The sequence below is a fragment of the Anabrus simplex genome, chromosome 1, assembly GCF_040414725.1.
Source record: "Anabrus simplex isolate iqAnaSimp1 chromosome 1, ASM4041472v1, whole genome shotgun sequence".
Lineage (NCBI taxonomy): Eukaryota > Metazoa > Arthropoda > Insecta > Orthoptera > Tettigoniidae > Anabrus > Anabrus simplex.
In genome coordinates, this window is record NC_090265.1 from 383,933,838 (window position 1) to 383,953,837 (window position 20,000).

Genomic DNA, 20,000 nt, shown 5'->3' on the forward strand with positions numbered 1-20,000 from the left:
TACTGGGGAAAGACTAGGTACCTGAAAATTGTAGCTAGAAAATTGTAAAATACTTTTTCATTTTTTATTTATTTATGAATTCCAGTATTTGTCACTTTATGAATAGTGTAGCAAACCTACAGTTTCATTTCTCACTGTTCTGTGTTTGAAGCAAGTAGGTAGCAACATTTTATGCAAAATTTATATCTATCCTGTATAGTCACTAAATTCAAAAATAATAATTGCAGTATAATAATTTACTTTTATTCTTAGAATAATATGAACTATTATAGTTGATTATGTTATTCTTGTAGGTTCATAACTGGTTTTAAGTTGTTTGTATTATTTGAACATCAATTGCTCTCTGTATGATTGGCTTCATGTAGAAACCTGACTTTTTATATAAAATTTTCCTCAGGATATTTAAAAGTATTTCTAAGCTACTTGCTTCTAATTTCCAACAGCATCATACAGCCAGCCCACCAAGTTCTGTTGTATGTATGTAACAGTACATTTCTGTTCCAGGCTTCTTGGACAACGACCCAATTCTTATACCTTTTCTAAAGCATTAGCTGAGAGCATTCTTGTCAGGGAGAAAGGGACACTTCCAGTGTCTATTGTGAGACCCTCAATAGGTAAGGCTCAACACTCCTCTTTTAAGATTTTATTTTTTAAATCTTTACTAGTAATGTCAAGGTCACTGCTACCAGCAGACCAAAGTCACCTATCTAGGACAGTATGAGAAGTAACAATTGGGGCTTGGATTCCAAAGTTAGAAGAGTATTTACTGTAGTTTACTGCCTATACAGTTATGGCACTGATTGACATTTAGCATACCAGTGATGAGATTCAGTCTCGTGCAAATTAAACGGAACATGACAAAACGACATACATATATTACATGAATATATAGGATGATTTGGAAATATATCCCTATTTTTATTTTGCTATAATTATTATGTCACCAATTATGTTACTGTACATGGTTTATTTCACTTGTAGAATGTTCTGTTGTTCTTGCCATTTCAGATTTTGATGTTGGCATCACCATCACAGATTTTTGTAGGTATGTTTGAATGTTCCTCACAGCCCGTTTCAGCATATCACCTCTAATCATGGCTTCTGTTGTATCCAAATCATGTGGTTTTCTGTTGTACACTTTCTCTTTACAGTATCTCTAAAGAAAGAAATCCAATGAACCTAAATCAAGACTTCTTGGTGGCCAATCAACATTTCCATAGCACCTGATAACCTAATCAGGAGGAGCTTTGTTGATCCAGAGTCATACATCAAGGGGAGGAAATGGGGGAATAAATCCTCCCCCCTTGATATTTCAAATTTATAGATTGTGATTGTGGCAACCATGTAAATGAAGATTTTAGGAGGCTCATTGTCGTTTTCATTTAATTTGAACTGTGCATTTGCCAACAATGTGCTTTTTTATAAATATTACAGTGAGCTGGACATGGCATTTAACCTTCAGTCTGTGTTGTACAGTATTCTGCAGTTGTTAAGACATTGCTAATTGCAGGTAATTCCCATACTTCAATAGCATAAGATGAAAAGGATATTATAAGACCCCTGTACAGTCTGAATTTTTAGTGAATGGGTTTTACCCTTACCTTTATTGCCTAAGAGTTGAGTGAGAGGAAGTGTGGACCTGTGGAAAAAGGGTGCAGTTAATGACCAATGGCACAGGGCTTTGTGAACAATAGATGACAAGAACAGGTAAAATATTTGTGATACGACAAGTTCAGAACTTCAGACAGAGCGAGTCAGGCACCAGACAGTACACCTTGTGAAGTACGTTAGTTATGTCGGTTACCGCAGATGTCTGTTTACTGAGCGAGTTGGCCATGTGGTTAGGATTCCGCAATTGTAAGCTTGCATTCCGCAGATAGTGGGTTCAAACCCCACTGTCGGCAGCCCTAAAGATGATTTTCTGTGGTTTATCATTTTCACACCAGGCAAAATGCTGTGGCAGTACCTTAATTAAGGCCACGGTCAATTTCTTCCCATTCTTAGCCCTTTCCTTTCACATCATCACCACAAGACCTGTCTGTATCATTGTGATATAAAGCAAATCATAAAAAAACATAATTGTTGCCAATGTGATGTGTGAGTGCATGCGATTATAGTGACACGATTACTTTCTTTCACAGTATAATCATAGCAAGTAGAAGGTAGAAGTATCTCTCCCCTAGTTCATTGGTTTCTCTGCTAGCTGCACTTCCAGCAGTAAGTGAGCTTGAGCTTACAAATCAGCATACGAATAAAAGACTATTATTGCATGCAAAATATTATGCTTTTGCTTACCATTCCAGAAGTCAGTTGTCAGATAGTTTAAATAGCTTCCGAGTAGACTTTGTGGTCTTAGAAGATTTCAGTTCCTTTCCCATCTGTCTTGCTACAAAATAAAATCAAGACTTCAAATAATGTAACACAAGTTACTCCTATACTGTTGATATATTTCAAAATATGTAATTGTACAGTCTATGGAAGCTAAATAGTGATACTGTGCAAACTGTCCAAACACTCATAAAATATATTGCCACATAGACTATGTTCACAGGAGAGTTTTTGGGATGGGTGAGGAAAGTACTGTCAATACTGGTTTTAATGCTATGGTCCCTAATAAATGTGAGGGCTGCGGCAAGTATTTCTTCTGTAGGCTTTCCAAGAAGCAGGCTGACACATTTACGACATTTTGCGACCTTGGATATGTTGCATATTATATATCCTCCTAGATAATAAATCAAACACTCCTTTGCAAGACTGTGGCTATCACTGTTAATTAGACCTAAATTGTTCTCCCAGTCTGGTAAGAGGTCATCCATGTTCTCAGTGAAGTCTAGTGCTTGTCTTATATTTTATGCATTTTCTACTGCAGCCTTATTTGTCTCTTCTGTCTTCTTAGCCATTGTTCTCATTTGATTGACGAATTATATCAATATCAGTTCAAATTTGGGCTCACAATTACTACCGGATGACAGAGACATTTTTTTTTTACTAACGGCTTTATGTCGCACCGACACAGATAGGTCTAATGGCGATGATGGGATAGGAGAGGGCTAGGAGTTGGAAGAAAGTGGCTGTGGCCTGAATTAAGGTACAGACCCAGCATTTGCCTGGTGTGAAAATGGGAAACCACGGAAAACCATCTTCAGGGCTGCCGACAGTGGGATTCAAACCCACTATCTCTCCGATACAAGCTCACAGCTGCATGCCCCTAACCACATGGCCAACTTGCCCGGTACAGGGCAAGTTTGTTTGGGATAAACGAGGATAATCCCAAAAATAAGGTCTCCTTTAAAAATTAAAAAAATACAGAACTCTGTATGTATGGCTGTTGGTCACCATATTGTGAAGAGTGTTTCCCGTGCTCTCATATAAACATGCGCACGCTGCGCCGAGGCACTCAGTCTTGGCTTGGCAGCCGTTGAGAATGGAGCTCACGTTGGATGTTACCGCCAAGTACGCACAGTTATTTGGTTTTTGAACCCAAAAGGTACTGAACCGATTCAAATCCATCGCCAGTTGACAGAAGTGTATGGTGAGTCATGCATGGATGTCAAAAATGTTCATAAGTGGTGTAGAGAGTTTGCAGCCGGACGGACTGAAATTCACGACGAACAAAGAAGCGGGAGACCCCGTCAATTTCCATCTAGACAGTTGTGAAGGTTGAGCAAATCATGAATGAAGATTGGCGGATCACCCTGGATGATCTCTGTGCTTTGGTTCCAGAGGTTTCCCGAAGCGCTGCTCACAGAATTTTAACGGAAAAGTTGAAATACTGGTAGGTATGCACAAGATGGGTGTCACACATGCTGACTGAAGACCACATGTGGCAACGAGTTGATTCTTCCTGCGCATTTCTTCAACGCTTTGCAGCTGAACAGGACAACTTTTTGGGCTCAATTGTGCACTGTGAAAACCGTTTAATTTGCACTTTCTCATGCATGCAACTTGCCCAGTATAAGGCAGTGTTTGGCCATTACAAATAGTATAATTACATTACGTCTGATAAATGCAGCACGGGTGAAATTTAAGGAAGCAGAGATTGTTATCATTGGAATACTGTGTAGGAGGGACACTGAATGGAAGGTGATTGGGGATTTAAATGAGACTATGTAGTGGATATGTGGGAAACTGGGAGTGAGATCTCTAGATCCGGGTGGGTAGGTGACAGGGATCTGCACTCAGATGGCCTTCACTTAAACTGCAATAGTACGTGTAAGTTAGGAAATTTGTTTAGAAGGGTTATAGGGAGGTACATTCAGGAAAACGCAGAGCCTCTGTGGCTCAGGTGGCAGCGCACCGGCCTCTCACCGCTGGTTTCCTTGGTTCAAATCCTGGTCACTCCGTGTGAGATTTGTGCTGGACAAAGTGGAGGCGGGACAGGTTTTTCTCTGGGCACTCTGGTTTTTCCTGTCATCTTTCATTCCAGCAACACTCTCCAATATAATTTCATTACATCTGTCATTCATTTATCATTGCCCCAGAGGAGTGCGACAGGCTTTGGCAGCCGGCACAATTCCCATCCTACCGGGCGAGTTGACCATGTGGTTAGGAGCAGGCAGCTGTGAGCTTGCATCCGGGAGATAGTGGGTTCAAAACCCCCTGTCGCCAGCTCTGAAGATGGTTTTCCATGGTTTCCCAATTTCACACCAGGCAAATGCTGGAGCTGTACCTTAATTAAGGCCAGGGCTGATTCCTTCTCATTCCTAAGCCTTTCCTATCCCATCATTGCCATAAGATCTATCTGTGTTGGAGCAATGTAAAACAAAAAGCAAAAAAAAAATTCCCATCCTCGCCACTAGATGGGGGCTTCATTCATACCATTCCTGACCCGGTCGAATGACTGAACAGGCTGTGGATTTTCACATTCAGGGAAACGAGGTAGTCTAGGGAGCAGTGATAAGGTTACAGGGATCTGGAAGTCAAGTAGGGATGATATAAAATTGTTAGTGTTGAAATGTAGAAGTATTGTAAAGAAAAGAATAGAATTAAGTAATTTAATAGATATTGTAATAGGAGTTGAATTATAGCTGAGAAACGATATAATGGATGCAGAAATATTCTCATGGAACTGGAGTGTGTATTGTAGAGATAGGATAGGAATAGTAGGACAGGGAGTATTCATTCTGGTGAAAGAAGAATTTGTAAGCTATGAAAATGTTAAAGACAAGAAACATGAAATTCTAGGTGTGAGGTTCATTTCTAAAGATAATAGGTAACTTGATGTCTTTGGAGTGTACAGATCGGGAAAGGGTAGTGCTGACGCTGATTCGGAATGATTTGATAAGATGATCAGCTATGTGGGAAATTGTATGGAAAGGAATCTGATTGTAGCAGAAGATCTCAATTTACCAAATAGTAATTGGGAAGGTAATGCCAATGACAGGAAGCATGACCAACAAATGGCAAAAAAGTTAATATGGGAAGGACAGCTGACTCAGAAAGTGATGGAACCAACTAGAGGGAAGAATATTCTGGACATGGTGCTGGTAAAACCAGATGAGCAGTATAGAGAAACTGAAGTAATAGATGGTATTAGCGATCACAAAGCTGTTTTTGTAGTATTTAAAAGTAAATGTGATAGAAAGGAAGGTCTTAAAATTAGGACTATTAGGCAGTACCATATGGTTGATAAAACAATGATGAGGGAGTTTTTAAAAAGTAACCACGATCGGTGGAAAACGGTAAATAAAAATGTAAACAGACTGTGAGATAGGTTTAAAGAAATTGTTGAGGAATGTGAAAACAGGTTTGTACCTTTAAATGTGGTAAGGAATAGTGAAGACCCACTATATTATAACAGAGAAGTAAAGAGACTAAAAGGAGGTGCAGTGTGGAAAGAAATAGAGTTAGAAATGGCTGTGGCAGTAAAGAGAAATTGAGGGAACTTACTAGGAAATTGAATCTAGCAAAGAAGTCAGCTAAGGATAACATGATGGCAAGCATAATTGGCAGTCATACAAATTTTAGTGAATAATGGAAGGGTATGTTTAGATACTTTAAGGCAGAAACAAGTTCCATGAAGGACATTCCAGGAATGATTAATGAACAAGGGGAGTGTATATGCGAGGATATTCAAACGGCAGAAGTATTCAGTGAGCATTATGTAAAGATTGTTGGTTACAGGGATAATGTCCAGTTAGAGGAGGTCACTACTACTAAAAATGTAATAAAATTTACCTATGATAAGGACATTTATAATAAGATACAAAAGTTGAAAACTAGAAAAGCAGCAAGAATTGATAATATTTCAGGGGATATATTAAAGACAATGTTGGGATATAGTACCATATCTGAAATACTTATTTGATTATTGTTTGGTTGAAGGAGCTATACCAAATCAATAGAGAGTTGCTATAGTAGCCATTGTGTATAAAGGAAAGGGTGATAGACATAAAGCTGAAAATTACAGGCCCGTGAGTTTGACATGCATTGCATGTAAGCTTTGGGGAAGCATTCTTTCCGATGATATTTGACATGTTTGCAAAATTAATAACTGGTTCGATAGAAGGCAATTCAGTTTAAGGAAAGGTTATTCCACTGAAGCTCAACTTGTAGGATTCCAGCAAGATATAGCAGGTATCTTAGATTCAGGAGGTCAAATGGATTGTATCGCAATTGACCTGTCTAAGGCATTTGATAGGGTGGATCATGGGAGACTACTGGCAAAATGAGTGCAATAGGACTTGACAAATGAGTGACTGAATGGATGGCTATATTTCTAGAAAATAGATCTCAGAGAATTAGAACAGGAGGCCTCTTACCCGGAGGCCCCACGTTCGATTCCCGGCCAGGTCAGGGATTTCTACCTGGACCTGAGGGCTGCTCCGAGGTCTACTCAGCGTACGTGATTAGAATTGAGGAGCTATCTGACAGTGAGATAGCGGCCCCGGTCTATAAAGCCAAGAATAACGGCCGAGAGGATTTATCGTGCTGACCACACTACACCTCGTAATCTGCAGTCCTTCGGGATGAGCAGCGGTCACTTGGTAGGCCAAGGCCCTTCAAGGACTGTAATGTCATGGGGTTTGGTTTTTGGTTTGAAGCTTTATCTAACCCTGTAATAATTAAGAGGGGAATTCCTCAAGGCAGTATTATTGGACCTTTATGTTTTCTTATATATACACTGACTGACAGAGCAAATGCAACACCAAGAAGGAGTGGTCAGAACTTTATGCCAATTGCAGGGTAGACTGACGTCACTGAGGTATGCTCATGATGTGAAATGCGCCGCTGTGCTGCGCACGTTGCGAACGATAAATGGGACACGGCGTTGGCAAATGGCCCACTTCGTACCGTGATTTCTCAGCCGACAGTCATTGTAGAACGTGTTGTCGTGTGCCACAGGACACGTGTATAGCTAAGAATGCCAGGCCGCCGTCAACGGAGGCATTTCCAGCAGACAGACGACTTTACGAGGGGTATGGTGATCGGGCTGAGAAGGGCAGGTTGGTCGCTTCGTCAAATCGCAGCCGATACCCATAGGGATGTGTCCACGGTGCAGCGCCTGTGGCGAAGATGGTTGGCGCAGGGACATGTGGCACGTGCGAGGGGTCCAGGCGCAGCCCGAGTGACGTCAGCACGCGAGGATAGGCGCATCCGCCGCGAAGCGGTGGCAGCCCTGCACGCCACGTCAACTGCCATTCTTCAGCATGTGCAAGACACCCTGGCTGTTCCAATATCGACCAGAACAATTTCCCATCGATTGGTTGAAGGAGGCCTGCACTCCCGGCGTCCGCTCAGAAGACTACCATTGACTCCACAGCATAGACGTGCACGCCTGGCATGGTGCCGGGCTAGAGCGACTTGGATGAGGGAATGGCGGAACGTCGTGTTCTCCGATGAGTCACGCTTCTGTTCTGTCAGTGATAGTCACCGCAGACGAGTGTGGCGTCGGCGTGGAGAAAGGTCAAATCCGGCAGTAACTGTGGAGCGCCCTACCGCTAGACAACGCGGCATCATGGTTTGGGGCGCTATTGCGTATGATTCCACGTCACCTCTAGTGCGTATTCAAGGCACGTTAAATGCCCACCGCTACGTGCAGCATGTGCTGCGGCCGGTGGCAATCCCGTACCTTCAGGGGCTGCCCAATGCTCTGTTTCAGCAGGATAATGCCCGCCCACACACTGCTCGCATCTCCCAACAGGCTCTACGAGGTGTACAGATGCTTCTGTGGCCAGCGTACTCTCCGGATCTCTCACCAATCGAACACGTGTGGGATCTCATTGGACGCCGTTTGCAAACTCTGCTCCAGCCTCGTACGGACGACCAACTGTGGCAAATGGTTGACAGAGAATGGAGAACCATCCCTCAGGACACCATCCGCACTCTTATTGACTCTGTACCTCGACGTGTTTCTGCGTGCATCGCCGCTCGCGGTGGTCCTACATCCTACCGAGTCGATGCCGTGCGCATTGTGTAACCTGCATATCGGTTTGAAATAAACATCAATTATTCGTCCGTGCCGTCTCTGTTTTTTCCCCAACTTTCATCCCTTTCGAACCACTCCTCCTTGGTGTTGCATTGTCACTGTCAGTCAGTGTATATCAATGATATGAGTAAAGAAGTGGAATCGGAGATAAGGCATTTTGCAGATGATTTTATTCTGTATAGAGTAATAAATAAGTTACAAGGTTGTGAGCAGCTGCAAAATGGCCTTGATAATGTTGTGAAATGGATGGTATGCAATGGTATGAAAATAAACAAGGTTAGTGCTAGTGTAAAGTGAAAAGTAAAAGTTGTAAATTACAGACACTGAATTTGTGATTTTCTGCTTGGTTTAGATTGTGAAACTGGTAGGTTTTTTTGTGGGATTCCCTTTCCAGGGAATTGCTTGTTGTACTCATGTTGTTGTAGTTGGTTTATTTGTTGTTGTTATTGTTGGATAATTACCAATGTTTTCAACTTTACTTTGTTATCACTTGTAATATTAAGCTAGTAGTAAGTTCAACCTATAGTATTGCAAGCTGTAGTGTTAAGCACTGGGAAATACTTAAATTTTGTGTGACCGAGCTTGATGGCTGCAGTTGCGTAATTGCGGCCAGTATCCAGTATTCGGGAGATCGTAGGTTCGAACCCCACTGTCGGCAGCCCTGAAGATGGTTTTCCGTGGTTTCCCATTTTCACACCAGGAAAATGCTGGGGCTGTACCTTAATTAAGGCCACGGCCACTTCCTTCCCACTCCTAGCCTTTCCCTGTCTCATCATCACCATAAGACCTATCTGTGTCGGTGCGACGTAAAGCAAATAACAAAAAAAAAAAAAAAAAAAAAAAAAAAAAAGTGTGAAGTTGTATATGATGATGATGGATTTAGAATTTTAAAATTAAACTTGTAGTATTTCTTGTAATATTTTCTTTCCAGGGATTTGCTTGTTGTACTGTTGTTGTTGTTGTTGGGTAATTACCAATGTTTTTAACTTTACTTTATTATCACTTGTAATGTTAAGCTAGTAGTAATTTCATCCTATACTATTGTAAGCCATAGAGTTAAGTACTGGAAATACTTAAGTTGTGTGTGAATTTGTATATGATGATGCTGGATTAAGAATGTTAAACTAGTAGTATTTCTTGTAATATTTTCTTTCCGCGGAATTGCTTGTTGTATTCTTGTTTGTTTGTTTTTTCTTTGTTTGTTTGTTGTTGTTGGGTAATTATGTTAACTTTACTTTATTATTACACTACTGTAAGTGACCATTGCCACCGGGATATTTCCCATTTGCAATGTATTTGTTAATAATAATAATAATAAAAATAAAGAGTACAGATCTCTGCACATGATTATGAGGGTGTTTAGGGGTTGTAGTAAGGATGTGAAGGAGGGAGCATATAAGTCTCTGGTAAGACCCCAACTAAAGTATGGTTCTAGTGTATGGGACCCTCACCAGGATTACTTGATTCAAGAACTGGAAAAAATCCAAAGAAAAGGAGCTCGATTTGTTCTGGGTGATTTCCGACAAAAGAGTAGCGTTACAAAAATGTTGCAAAGTTTGGGCTGGGAAGACTTGGGAGAAAGGAGACGAGCTGCTCGACTAAGTGGTATGTTCTGAGCTGTCAGCGGAGAGATTGCGTGGAATGACATTAGTAGACAAATAATTTTGAGTGGTGTCTTTAAAAGTAGGAAAGAACACAATATCAAGATAAAGTTGGAATTCAAGAGGACAAATTGGGGCAAATATTTGTTTATAGGAAGGGGAGTTAGGGATTGGAATAACTTACCAATGGAGATGTTCAATAAATTTCCATCAATCAGGTAATAGTGATTATTCAACTGATGGTGTTGTCGTCTATTGTTAAGTATGCTTGAAGGAAGTGAAATGTGAAAAGAAATTTCAAGTCGAAGAACATGCAAAAATGACTGCACATATTATAGCAAAGGAGAGAAAGGTGTTTTTATTTTATTTTTTTATTTGCTATCTGCTTTACATCACACCTACACAGATAGGTCTTATGGCAACGACGGGATAAAAAGTGGCTAGGAGTGGGAAGGAAGTGACCGTGGCCTTAATAAAGGTACATCCCCAGCATTTGCCTGATGTGAAAATGCAAAACCATGGAAAACCATATTCAGTGCTGTTTAAAAGATTAGCATTAGACTAGGAACACATGTGAAGAGGAGAAGTAAAGTGTAGTTAAATCTATTATTTGGAACATTTGAGAACTACTAAGTATGGTGCTGTTTATCATCTAAGTATATAAGTAGGTCTTGTTGGAAATGATTTAACTTTATTGCTGTGTCTGAATCACTATAAGATTTATAAATAAATTTTGTGTTTCAGTGCTGTCAACATGGCGGGAGCCAATGCCTGGTTGGGTTGATAGTCTTGCTGGACCAGCAGGTTTGGTAGCAGCAGGAGGAAAGGGGCTATTTCGTACAATACACTGTAATGGAGACAAGGTGGCAGATTTAATTCCTGTAGACATGGTGGTAAACCTCACAATCTGTGCTGCATGGCGTACAGCCAGAGAACGGTCCCAGAGTATTACTGTCTACAACTGTGCCTCTGGTCTACAAAACCCCATAACGTGGAAGAAATTCTTGGGCCTTTGTTCTGACTATGTACATAAATATCCCCTGATTGATGCACTTTGGTATCCAGTTAACAAATGCTATTCCCCCTGGGCTCTTAACATATTAAGTACATTCATCCTGCATACAGTTCCAGCACACACACTGGATTTCTTCAGGAAGCTCACAGGAAAAAAGCCCATGTAAGAACACTTTCCATTGTATTAAACTACAGTGTATGTCCACTTAACTAGCCTGCTGAAGGCTGGACACTTGGTCAGATAACAAAAAAAGGCCAGTTAAATTGACAAATTAAAAGGCTAATCTAGCAAATATTTACTTAAATATAATTTAATTTACTATACTTTGAGATATTTCACATGTTTTAATCAATATTTTGAATCATTTTAGGCTTATGATATTAACATATGAATATAGTACTTACTTACCAATGTTATTTTCTGCCATGATAAAAAATATTACATCCAGTTCATGGTTCATTTTTCACTTCACAACACAATCGCTCTTTCTATCCAGAAATCTTAAAAAAATTCTGACATTAAACTGTTAAAACTCTAACACAAATAAAATGAATGTCGTTTACAATCACCTGCTTACTGCAGTGAATAAATTAGAAAAGTGGCACTACTGTAAGCAATAAGGAATTTGAAACAAATTATATCTTGTCCGTGAGCCGGGCGGATTGGAAGGCAGGAAGGTCATGGGAAACCAGAAGTGCAATTATTCACCAGGTCAGCCAGTTAAGTTGCACATATTTACTTAAATTTAATTTACTATACTTTGAGATATTTCACATGTTTTAATCAATATTTTGAATCATTTTAGGCTTAAAAAAATAAATATACTGTAAATATTTGGTCTCTTCTGCAGGTGTGATGTCAACAATTTTGCCATGCACTGTTTCAATTGTGCGATTGTTGAGCTTGCCATTTACTATTGAAATTGCATTAGATTTTTCATGATTTATATCAGCATTGCCAACTTGACGGAATTTTTGTCAAAAGTGACGGAATTTCAATGTAGGTGACAGGAAAAATATGGCTCTGACGGACAACAGATTTTTTGACGGAAATTTTTACAAATTAAATCCCCTTCAGTATGTTCAATAACGTGAAAATCTCCGTAAGAAACAAGCTTAAAACCAAGATAATGAATTCTATTCTTGCTGTGCGTGCCACTTTTAAGCGTATGAAAAAATGCTGTCATTATTATACACAACCACGGAATCTTCTAAAGCAAATTGGCACGTTGGCAACCTAATCCACCATCTCAACTGCAGAACTAGAGGCAGATGATCATGATAATGTGAATGGATTATTGTTTTAATCGATGTCTGTAAGTAAAGATGTTTAGATTTTCTTTTTCTTTTTATTTAGACCTAAGAATACTGGGTAGATAACCTTATTGTTTTTATTTTGACGGATTTTGGCGGATTTTCGGGTGTTGGTACGACAGGGAAACAAATTACTAGTTAGTAACACTGACTGATCTCTTGCAACAAGTTGACAGACATTGTAGTTAGGGCAGTGGTAGCTCTGACATCTTTCCCATCTATTACCAAATCATCTGCAAAGCATAATATATGGTACCGGTAGTAAGTAGATCGGTGTCTGCTAATATTCCATAATACTTCTTTCAGAGAGCTCATTTAAAATATGGTTAATGCTGAAATTGAAGAAGAATGGTAAAATAGAATATCCTTGAATTATGCCATGTTGAATTTCAAGTTCCTAGTCAGTTTTCCTTTTCATATTATTTTGCAAGAGGTTCATTAATAATCATTTATTCTTAAGTGGTAGGGGTAAGTGTTCTATAGTAGCAGACAGGTAAAGAGTAGTAGTACGAAGAAAGCCATGGACAATATTAATATTTAAAAATGCACTCTCTGATTGGGTTTAGGTCTGTATTGCACCTAACGATTGAATCAAGTGTTTTACTAATAATAATGTCTTATTACAGAAGTTATAGAAATAGGTTTCTATTTGTTTAGATCACATTCATCACCATGTTTATGAATAGTTATAAGAATTTATGGAATTAGACTGAATTTCACTACTTTTATAACAGTAAATTAATGCTAGAATGCTTTCATTTGCTTACTACATGGCCATCCTCAGAAGCTAACTTCTGTGGCAGGAGCATGGTCTTTTGTGTCTGCTACCAACACTGGGATTAGTTAGAAAGCAGGTCAGGTGATTTGAACTGAATTGTGGTGTTTGTTCTTTGTATATGTACACATATAAGAACAAGCTATACTGCAACAAGACAATGCTCCATTGCTTCAAGCACAATTAACTCAACAGAAAATTCACAAATTAGATGAAATAAGAATCCAGCATGCACTCCACATGTTACTCCGGATAATGGCTAGTAGCAGTCTGTTGAATCATCTCTCTGAGGTAGAAAGTTTGATCATTCATTTTAATCATTATAGTTGTCAATGTCTGTGATGGTCAATAATCACTCAATTTCAACAGGACAGACAACAAACAACAGCAATACATAACATATGCCATTCATTATAAATACCCTCCAATGCCCAGTGTTACATATTTTTAATATCAGATTCTGAAATGGCCCAGCAGCTACACATATTGAGCTAGTGCATTCCCAAAGTAAATTTTCTGTTCAATGAACAATACACTTTCATAATACAACTTTATATGTATGAAAAACACTAAATTATAGAAACAGTAAGAATAACCAATATACCTTGCATGACATGTTACTTCACAGCAGTGACCGGTTGACTTCAATAAAATGGCGCGAACTTCCCAGACCAAGTTGAAGAAAATATCCATCAGAGTGTGTTCACGACTGTGTGACAAATGTGCTACATTGGGCAATAAGAATAAAAGAGATGTATTATAGCTTCCGATAGCTGTAGATGATATAGATGTTGATTCCCATAGGGAATCTGAAATATTTGTTCCAAATGAGTAAATGCACACGGTATGCACTAGCCAGCGTCTTGGTAGGTGTGCTAGGTACAAACTGATAAGCCCAGCCTAGCACACAGGGGTGAAACGCTGGCAACTAGGAATGAGTTAGCTGGAAAATTCATAATGTCCAATAGTTGTAGGTAAGACATGCAGACAATATGTGTTACTTCTGATTGGAGGTCAGAATACCAAAGTTGGGAAAGGTAAAGAGGGAAATGTTGTAGGTCTCTATGGCTTAGGTGATTGAAAGGAAGCTAGAGAGTGGCTTATCATTTTCTGTGAATCCCATCACCTTTTCATTGCCAACACATGTTTCGAGCAATCAAACTATTGCCTGTACACCTGGACATCACCTGATGGGAAATAAGGAATCAGATCGATTACATAATTGGGTCTAGAAGGTGGCGAAGTTCCATTACAGCAGCGAAAACTTGGTCAAGTGCAGACTGTGGATCAGATCATGAATTGCTGATGTGTAAATTACAAATGTGCTGAATAGAGATTTCCAGAGAAATGTTTGCGAAGATAAGTAGCAGTACTATAATAACATCTAACTTGGAAGGGAAAATGAGAAAGGCAACATGAGAGATCTTCCAACATATATCCACCTTAAGAAAGAAGTTTCAACTAAGAATTGGAATGGTCGAGGACACTAATGGAAAAATGATTGGTGATGGTGATAGAATGAAAAACGGAAAGAGTATACAGAGGATTTGTATAATCAAGAGATAAAAATTGACAACTCAGTGGAAGAGACTAAATTTGATCTGTAACCTCTTGTGTTAGAAGATGAAGTCAGAATAGCTCTAAAGTCATTAGCCCAGTGAAAGGCCTCATGAACAGATGGAATTGTAGCTGAAATATGGCAGGCAACAGAAGAAACATCTGTTAAAGTTTTAACTGTAATATGTCAACAGATTTGGAAAACCTCAACTTGGCCCACAGATTGGAAACAATGCATTTTCATTTCCATACCCCTAAAAAAGGAGATCTGTTGGACTGCCCCAACTATCGCACAATACCACATGGCAGCAAGGTGATGCGGAATATCGTACAATGAAGATTAGAACCATACATGGAGCGTAAATTTCCATTACTCAAGCTGGTTTTAGAAGAGATAGAGGAACCAACGACATCATTAGTGATATATATTGGATGATGAAAACAGCAAAGAAATACCAGAAGGTGCTGCACATGTGCTTTATAGATTACAGGAAGGCCTTTGATAGTGTAAGTCATGAGAAGGTGTGGAATGTACTCAGACAGATGGGCATACCTGAACATCTCATTGTCCTGATGCGTAACCTCTTCTTGGTGAAAGAAGCCAACATTAAAACTGAGCATGGTGAAACAGAATGGTTCCCCATTAGCAAAGTGGTAAAACAAGGCTGTATATTTTTGCCTTACTTGTTCAGACTATATGCTGAGTACATCATGAGGAAATCTGGATTGGATGAGTCACCTTATGGTTTTAAGATAGGTGGATTGAATATAAACAACTTAAGGTATGGAGATGACACCACATTGGTTGCTGAAAGTAAGAAACAGCTAGAGCACATCATAATGAAAGTCAGGAAACAGAGTGAGAACATGGACCTGAATCTGAATATCAACAAGACCAAATCATGACAACAGATTTACCATCAAACATTACGATAGATAATTAATTAATCAAAGAGGTGAATAGTTTCAACTTTTTGGGATCAACCATCAATAACGTGCCTTAAAGAGTCCAGAAATTTGCTGAAGACTTGCCCTTGAAGAGCCAGCCCCATGGTGTAGGGGTAGCTTGCCTGCCTCTTACCCAGAGGCCCTGGATTTGATTCCTGGCCAGGTCAGAGATTTTTACCTGGACCTGAGGGCTGGTTCGAGGTCCACTCAGCCTACGTGATTAGAATTGAGGAACTATCCCATGGTGAGATAGCGGCCCCAGTCTAGAAAGCCAAGAATAACGGCCGAGAGGATTTGTCGTGCTGACCACACGACACCTCGTAATCTGCAGGCCTTCAGGCTGAGCAGCGGTCGCTTGGTAGGCCAAGGCCCTTCAAGGGCTGTAGTGCCATGGGGGGGGGGGGTGCCCTTGAAGAGCAGCATTCAAGGCCTGGATATGATCTTAAAGTGTTCAGATGTATCTTTGCCTACTAAAGTCAGAATGGAAGGCATTTGTCTTTCCCAGAGCTGCATATTGTTGTGAAAGCTGGATCATAATGAAGTGAGATAGGAAGCATATTGACACATTTGAGCTCTGGTGTTGGAAAATGATGTTGTGTATCCCTTGGACTGTCAAGAAGACAGATGCATGGGTCATTTAAAAGATCAAACCAGATGTGTCTCTTGAGGTATTCATTACAAGATTACAGATGTCATAATTTGGACACATTATAAGATGCTCTGATTCATTAGAAAAGACTATTACGCTTGGGAAAGTGGAGGGATCTTGGAGGTAAGGGCAGCCATCTTTGAGATGGATAGACTTCATTAAATCCAAAATGAACATGTCACTGAAGGATCTGAAGTACATGGTTTAAGACACTTGCCGTCCATCTATGCAGTCACCAGGAGTCGACATCGTCTTGATGCCACCTGATTGTCATCATTGTTTTAGATTGTTTTGCTACTGTCAAAAATGGTTATTGAACTCAAAATTTGTTTTACTAGCAAGTGAACTTGTACTGTAAAATGCAATTATTGATAGTTTTTTTTTTAGATTGATGAAATGATGATAAATTCTGTGTTTTCTTTGAAGGATGGTGTGCATTCAGACCAAATTGAAAAAAGGCTCCAAGAGTCTCGAGTATTTCACAACTCATCAATGGCGGTTCAAGGATGCCAACATGCATCAGCTCTTCAAAACCCTTTGTACTGAGGACCAACAAACTTTCAATTTTGATGTTCAAGCCATTGATTGGTTAGCTGTTGTTGAAACCTATGTCTTAGGAATCAGGAAATTCATTTTCAAGCAGGATCCCAGTTCAATACCTGAAGCAAGAAAATGGCAGTGCAAGTAAGTACTTTGTATTTTTAATAATTACAACAATAATACTGAAATTGATGCTTTCACAGTCCAGATTAATAGACATGACATATTTTGGGTTTATGCCATATGATAGACAGACTACAGAAAAAATTCATGTTCCATGGAGCCTTTGCTCCAATTCCTCAGGAAGAGTCTTTGTGAAAGTTATTTAAGTCAGAAAGAGAGAGAGAGATTGGGAGGGAGAGGGGAGCAGGTAAATGTGGGAAGAGGGAACAACAGAAATAGGAGATGAGGACAAACATGAAAACATAAAAGAACAAGGACAATCTCTAGTACACACTGCCATCTTCAAATAGATAGGCTCTCTCCTTATCAATCCCAATTCTTCCACATCTCTTTCTTCTCAGCCCTGACGAGCCCATTTCTGCTTCCCAGCTTCATCAGGAAGGCAGGCATCAACACTATTTTGATGGCAGATTTTCAGTCTTGATGTGAGATAGGTATAGGATAAGAATAAATATAGGAAAAAGGAAGAAACATCCTATTGTTATCCTTTTCTCCTTTAATGTTTGTTCAGTATTCCTATTTTTTACCACCTATTTTATCTTTGTATAATGATAATGATGATAAAATTTCAGTGGAAAGGAACAAAGAATTAATTAATGTTATTAGTTTTACATCCTACAATGACTTTTTTATGGTTTTCAGGATACTGAGATGTCAGAAATTTTGTCTCTTGGGAGTTCTTTTATATGCTGGTAAATCTAAAGCCACAAGGCTGGCACTTACGTAACTCCAAAAGAATAGTAATGATTATAGTATATTCATGTACCAAAAGCATGTGTTTTGATTTTAGAGTTTTAACATAGATCAGGCTGGATTTCTTTTGGAGCATGCCTTTGCTGAGACAAGATCAGCTTTGCCTACAATGTAACAATATGTGCCATTAAATAAATAAGAAAAGTTCAAGAGACAAAGTCTCTGAAATATGCCTCCATTTGGATGCAAGTCATTTGCACTTGGTTGTTGTCTCATGATCACCAGTCATGGGAAAAGTACAAAATAAAATGAATTGGGCTCAATTACAGTTATGTAAGAAAATATGTACTCAGTTACTAATTAATTACCTTTTCAAAAATAATCAGTAAAATTACAATTACTCACAGAACATGGAGTCTTTTGGGAATTGCTGACATTTTCTTCACATGGGGATGGAACGTACCAAAGTTTGCAAGGAAAAATACATTACTCCATTTTGTGTTATTGAGCATAGAGGCCTTTAAGTGGCTAGGTGAGACTAATCAGACTTTCAAAATTGAGGCGATGCGCCAAATAGGGGTCTAACCACCAAAATCTCTACTACGAGTTAATTGCAAAAAACGCCATCATCTTGGACTGGAGTTAGATCCATTTTTTGCGTGAGACAGAAGTTTTCCACCCTCTAGTACAGAAACAAGTTCAGAATTCTTCCACATACCTATGCCACTATGCAGGAACTTCCATATAGATCTTTATTCTGATGAAACCTCACTTTGAGAAAAATGTCGGTTAGATCCCTTTTCGGTGCATTGCTTCAATTATTGCTCCGAAGCAAAATTTTCATGTCATTTTCATGTTCACATTATTTTCAGCATAACTAATTTAAAATATTTATTGAATTCTTCTTCTTCTGTGAATCTGTCTTGAGACAGGTATCAACTGGACAGCCTCCATGATTCTTTGTCCTGAGCATCTTGCTTCAGTTGTTCATAGCTTCTCCCTTGTTTGACATCTGTTAACATTCCAAACCTTCTTCTTCCTCTTCCTTTTCTTCCATCTATTTTTCCCTCCATCACCCTCTGTTGAAGACAGTTTCTACATAGTATGTGACCTAACCGGGATATTTTCCTCTTATCATTTTCATCAGGTGTCTCTTCTCTCCTACTTTTCTTAGCACTTCATCATTTCTTACTTTATCTGTCCACTTCACTTTCTTCTCCACAACCATATTTCAAAACTTTCCAAATACTTTGTTTCTTTCTTTCTTAATGTCCATGTTTCAGCTCCATATGACACTACACTCCACACAAAACACTTTGCAAACCTCTTTCTTAAACCAATAGGGATTGCCTTAGATGTCGAAAGCCCTCTCACCTTTCCGAAGGCTTCTTTTCCCATAGATATTCTGCTTCTTATTTCTTCTGCTTCCATTCCATGTCAACAGACTTCCCAAGTATCTGAATGACTTTACTTGTTCCAATTTCTTTCCCGCTAGTGTTATATTAACAGCAATCTCCTCCTTTCCTATTCTCATCACCTTAGTCTTCCCAATGTTTATCTTCATTCCAAACTCTTTGCTCACATTCTCAATATTTTCCAACATGACTTGTAGATCTTTTTCTGATTCCGCTAATACCGCCACATCATCTGGGTATTTTATTGTCTTTATTGGTTCTCCTCCCACTACAATTTATCTTGCTTTTTCCAGGGCCTTCTGTATCAGTTTTTCGGCATATATATTGAGCAGAACCAGTGACATGCAACATCCCTGTCTCACTCCTCTTCCGATACCCACTTCTTCTGTTTCATATTCATCTACTCTAATCATCACCTTCTGATTCATATACAACTCCATAATCAGTCTTCTGTCTTTCCATTCTACACCAGTATCTTTCAGAATCCTCATCAGAATGCACTAGTTCACTCTGTCAAATGCTTTTTCCCAATCAATGAAACATATATACATTTCCCTATTCACTTCTAACATCCTTTCTGCAATCATCCTTAGGCATTCAACTGCATCTCTGGTTCCTCTTCCTTTTCTAAAACCAAACTGGTCATTTCCCATATTCTGCTCTATTTTCTTTTCTATTCTTCTCAGAGCACTATGTTGGTCACTGCCTTAGTAACATGACATATAAAACTAACTGTTCTATAGTCTTTACATTATTTAGCATTAAATTTCTTCGGTAAGGGAACCATAATGGTCTTAAGATCTTTTGGCCAAATGCCTGTATGGCATATTGTGTTCACCATATTGGTCAGTCTAACTATTCCTCCATTCCCTAAAGCCTTTAT

At 39.2% G+C, this 20,000-nt stretch overlaps 1 protein-coding gene across 1 annotated transcript in view; it reads left to right on the forward strand.

Moving 5' to 3' along the window:
* LOC136866377 (putative fatty acyl-CoA reductase CG5065) overlaps positions 1 to 20,000 on the forward strand; it is a 101,864-nt gene that overhangs the window by 67,147 nt on the left and 14,717 nt on the right. Inside the window, exons 4-6 of the mRNA XM_067143275.2 lie at positions 505 to 614; positions 10,774 to 11,206; positions 16,713 to 16,970. Of these exons, the coding sequence (XP_066999376.2) occupies positions 505 to 614; positions 10,774 to 11,206; positions 16,713 to 16,970 (801 nt within the window). The remainder of the gene's footprint in view (positions 1 to 504; positions 615 to 10,773; positions 11,207 to 16,712; positions 16,971 to 20,000) is intronic.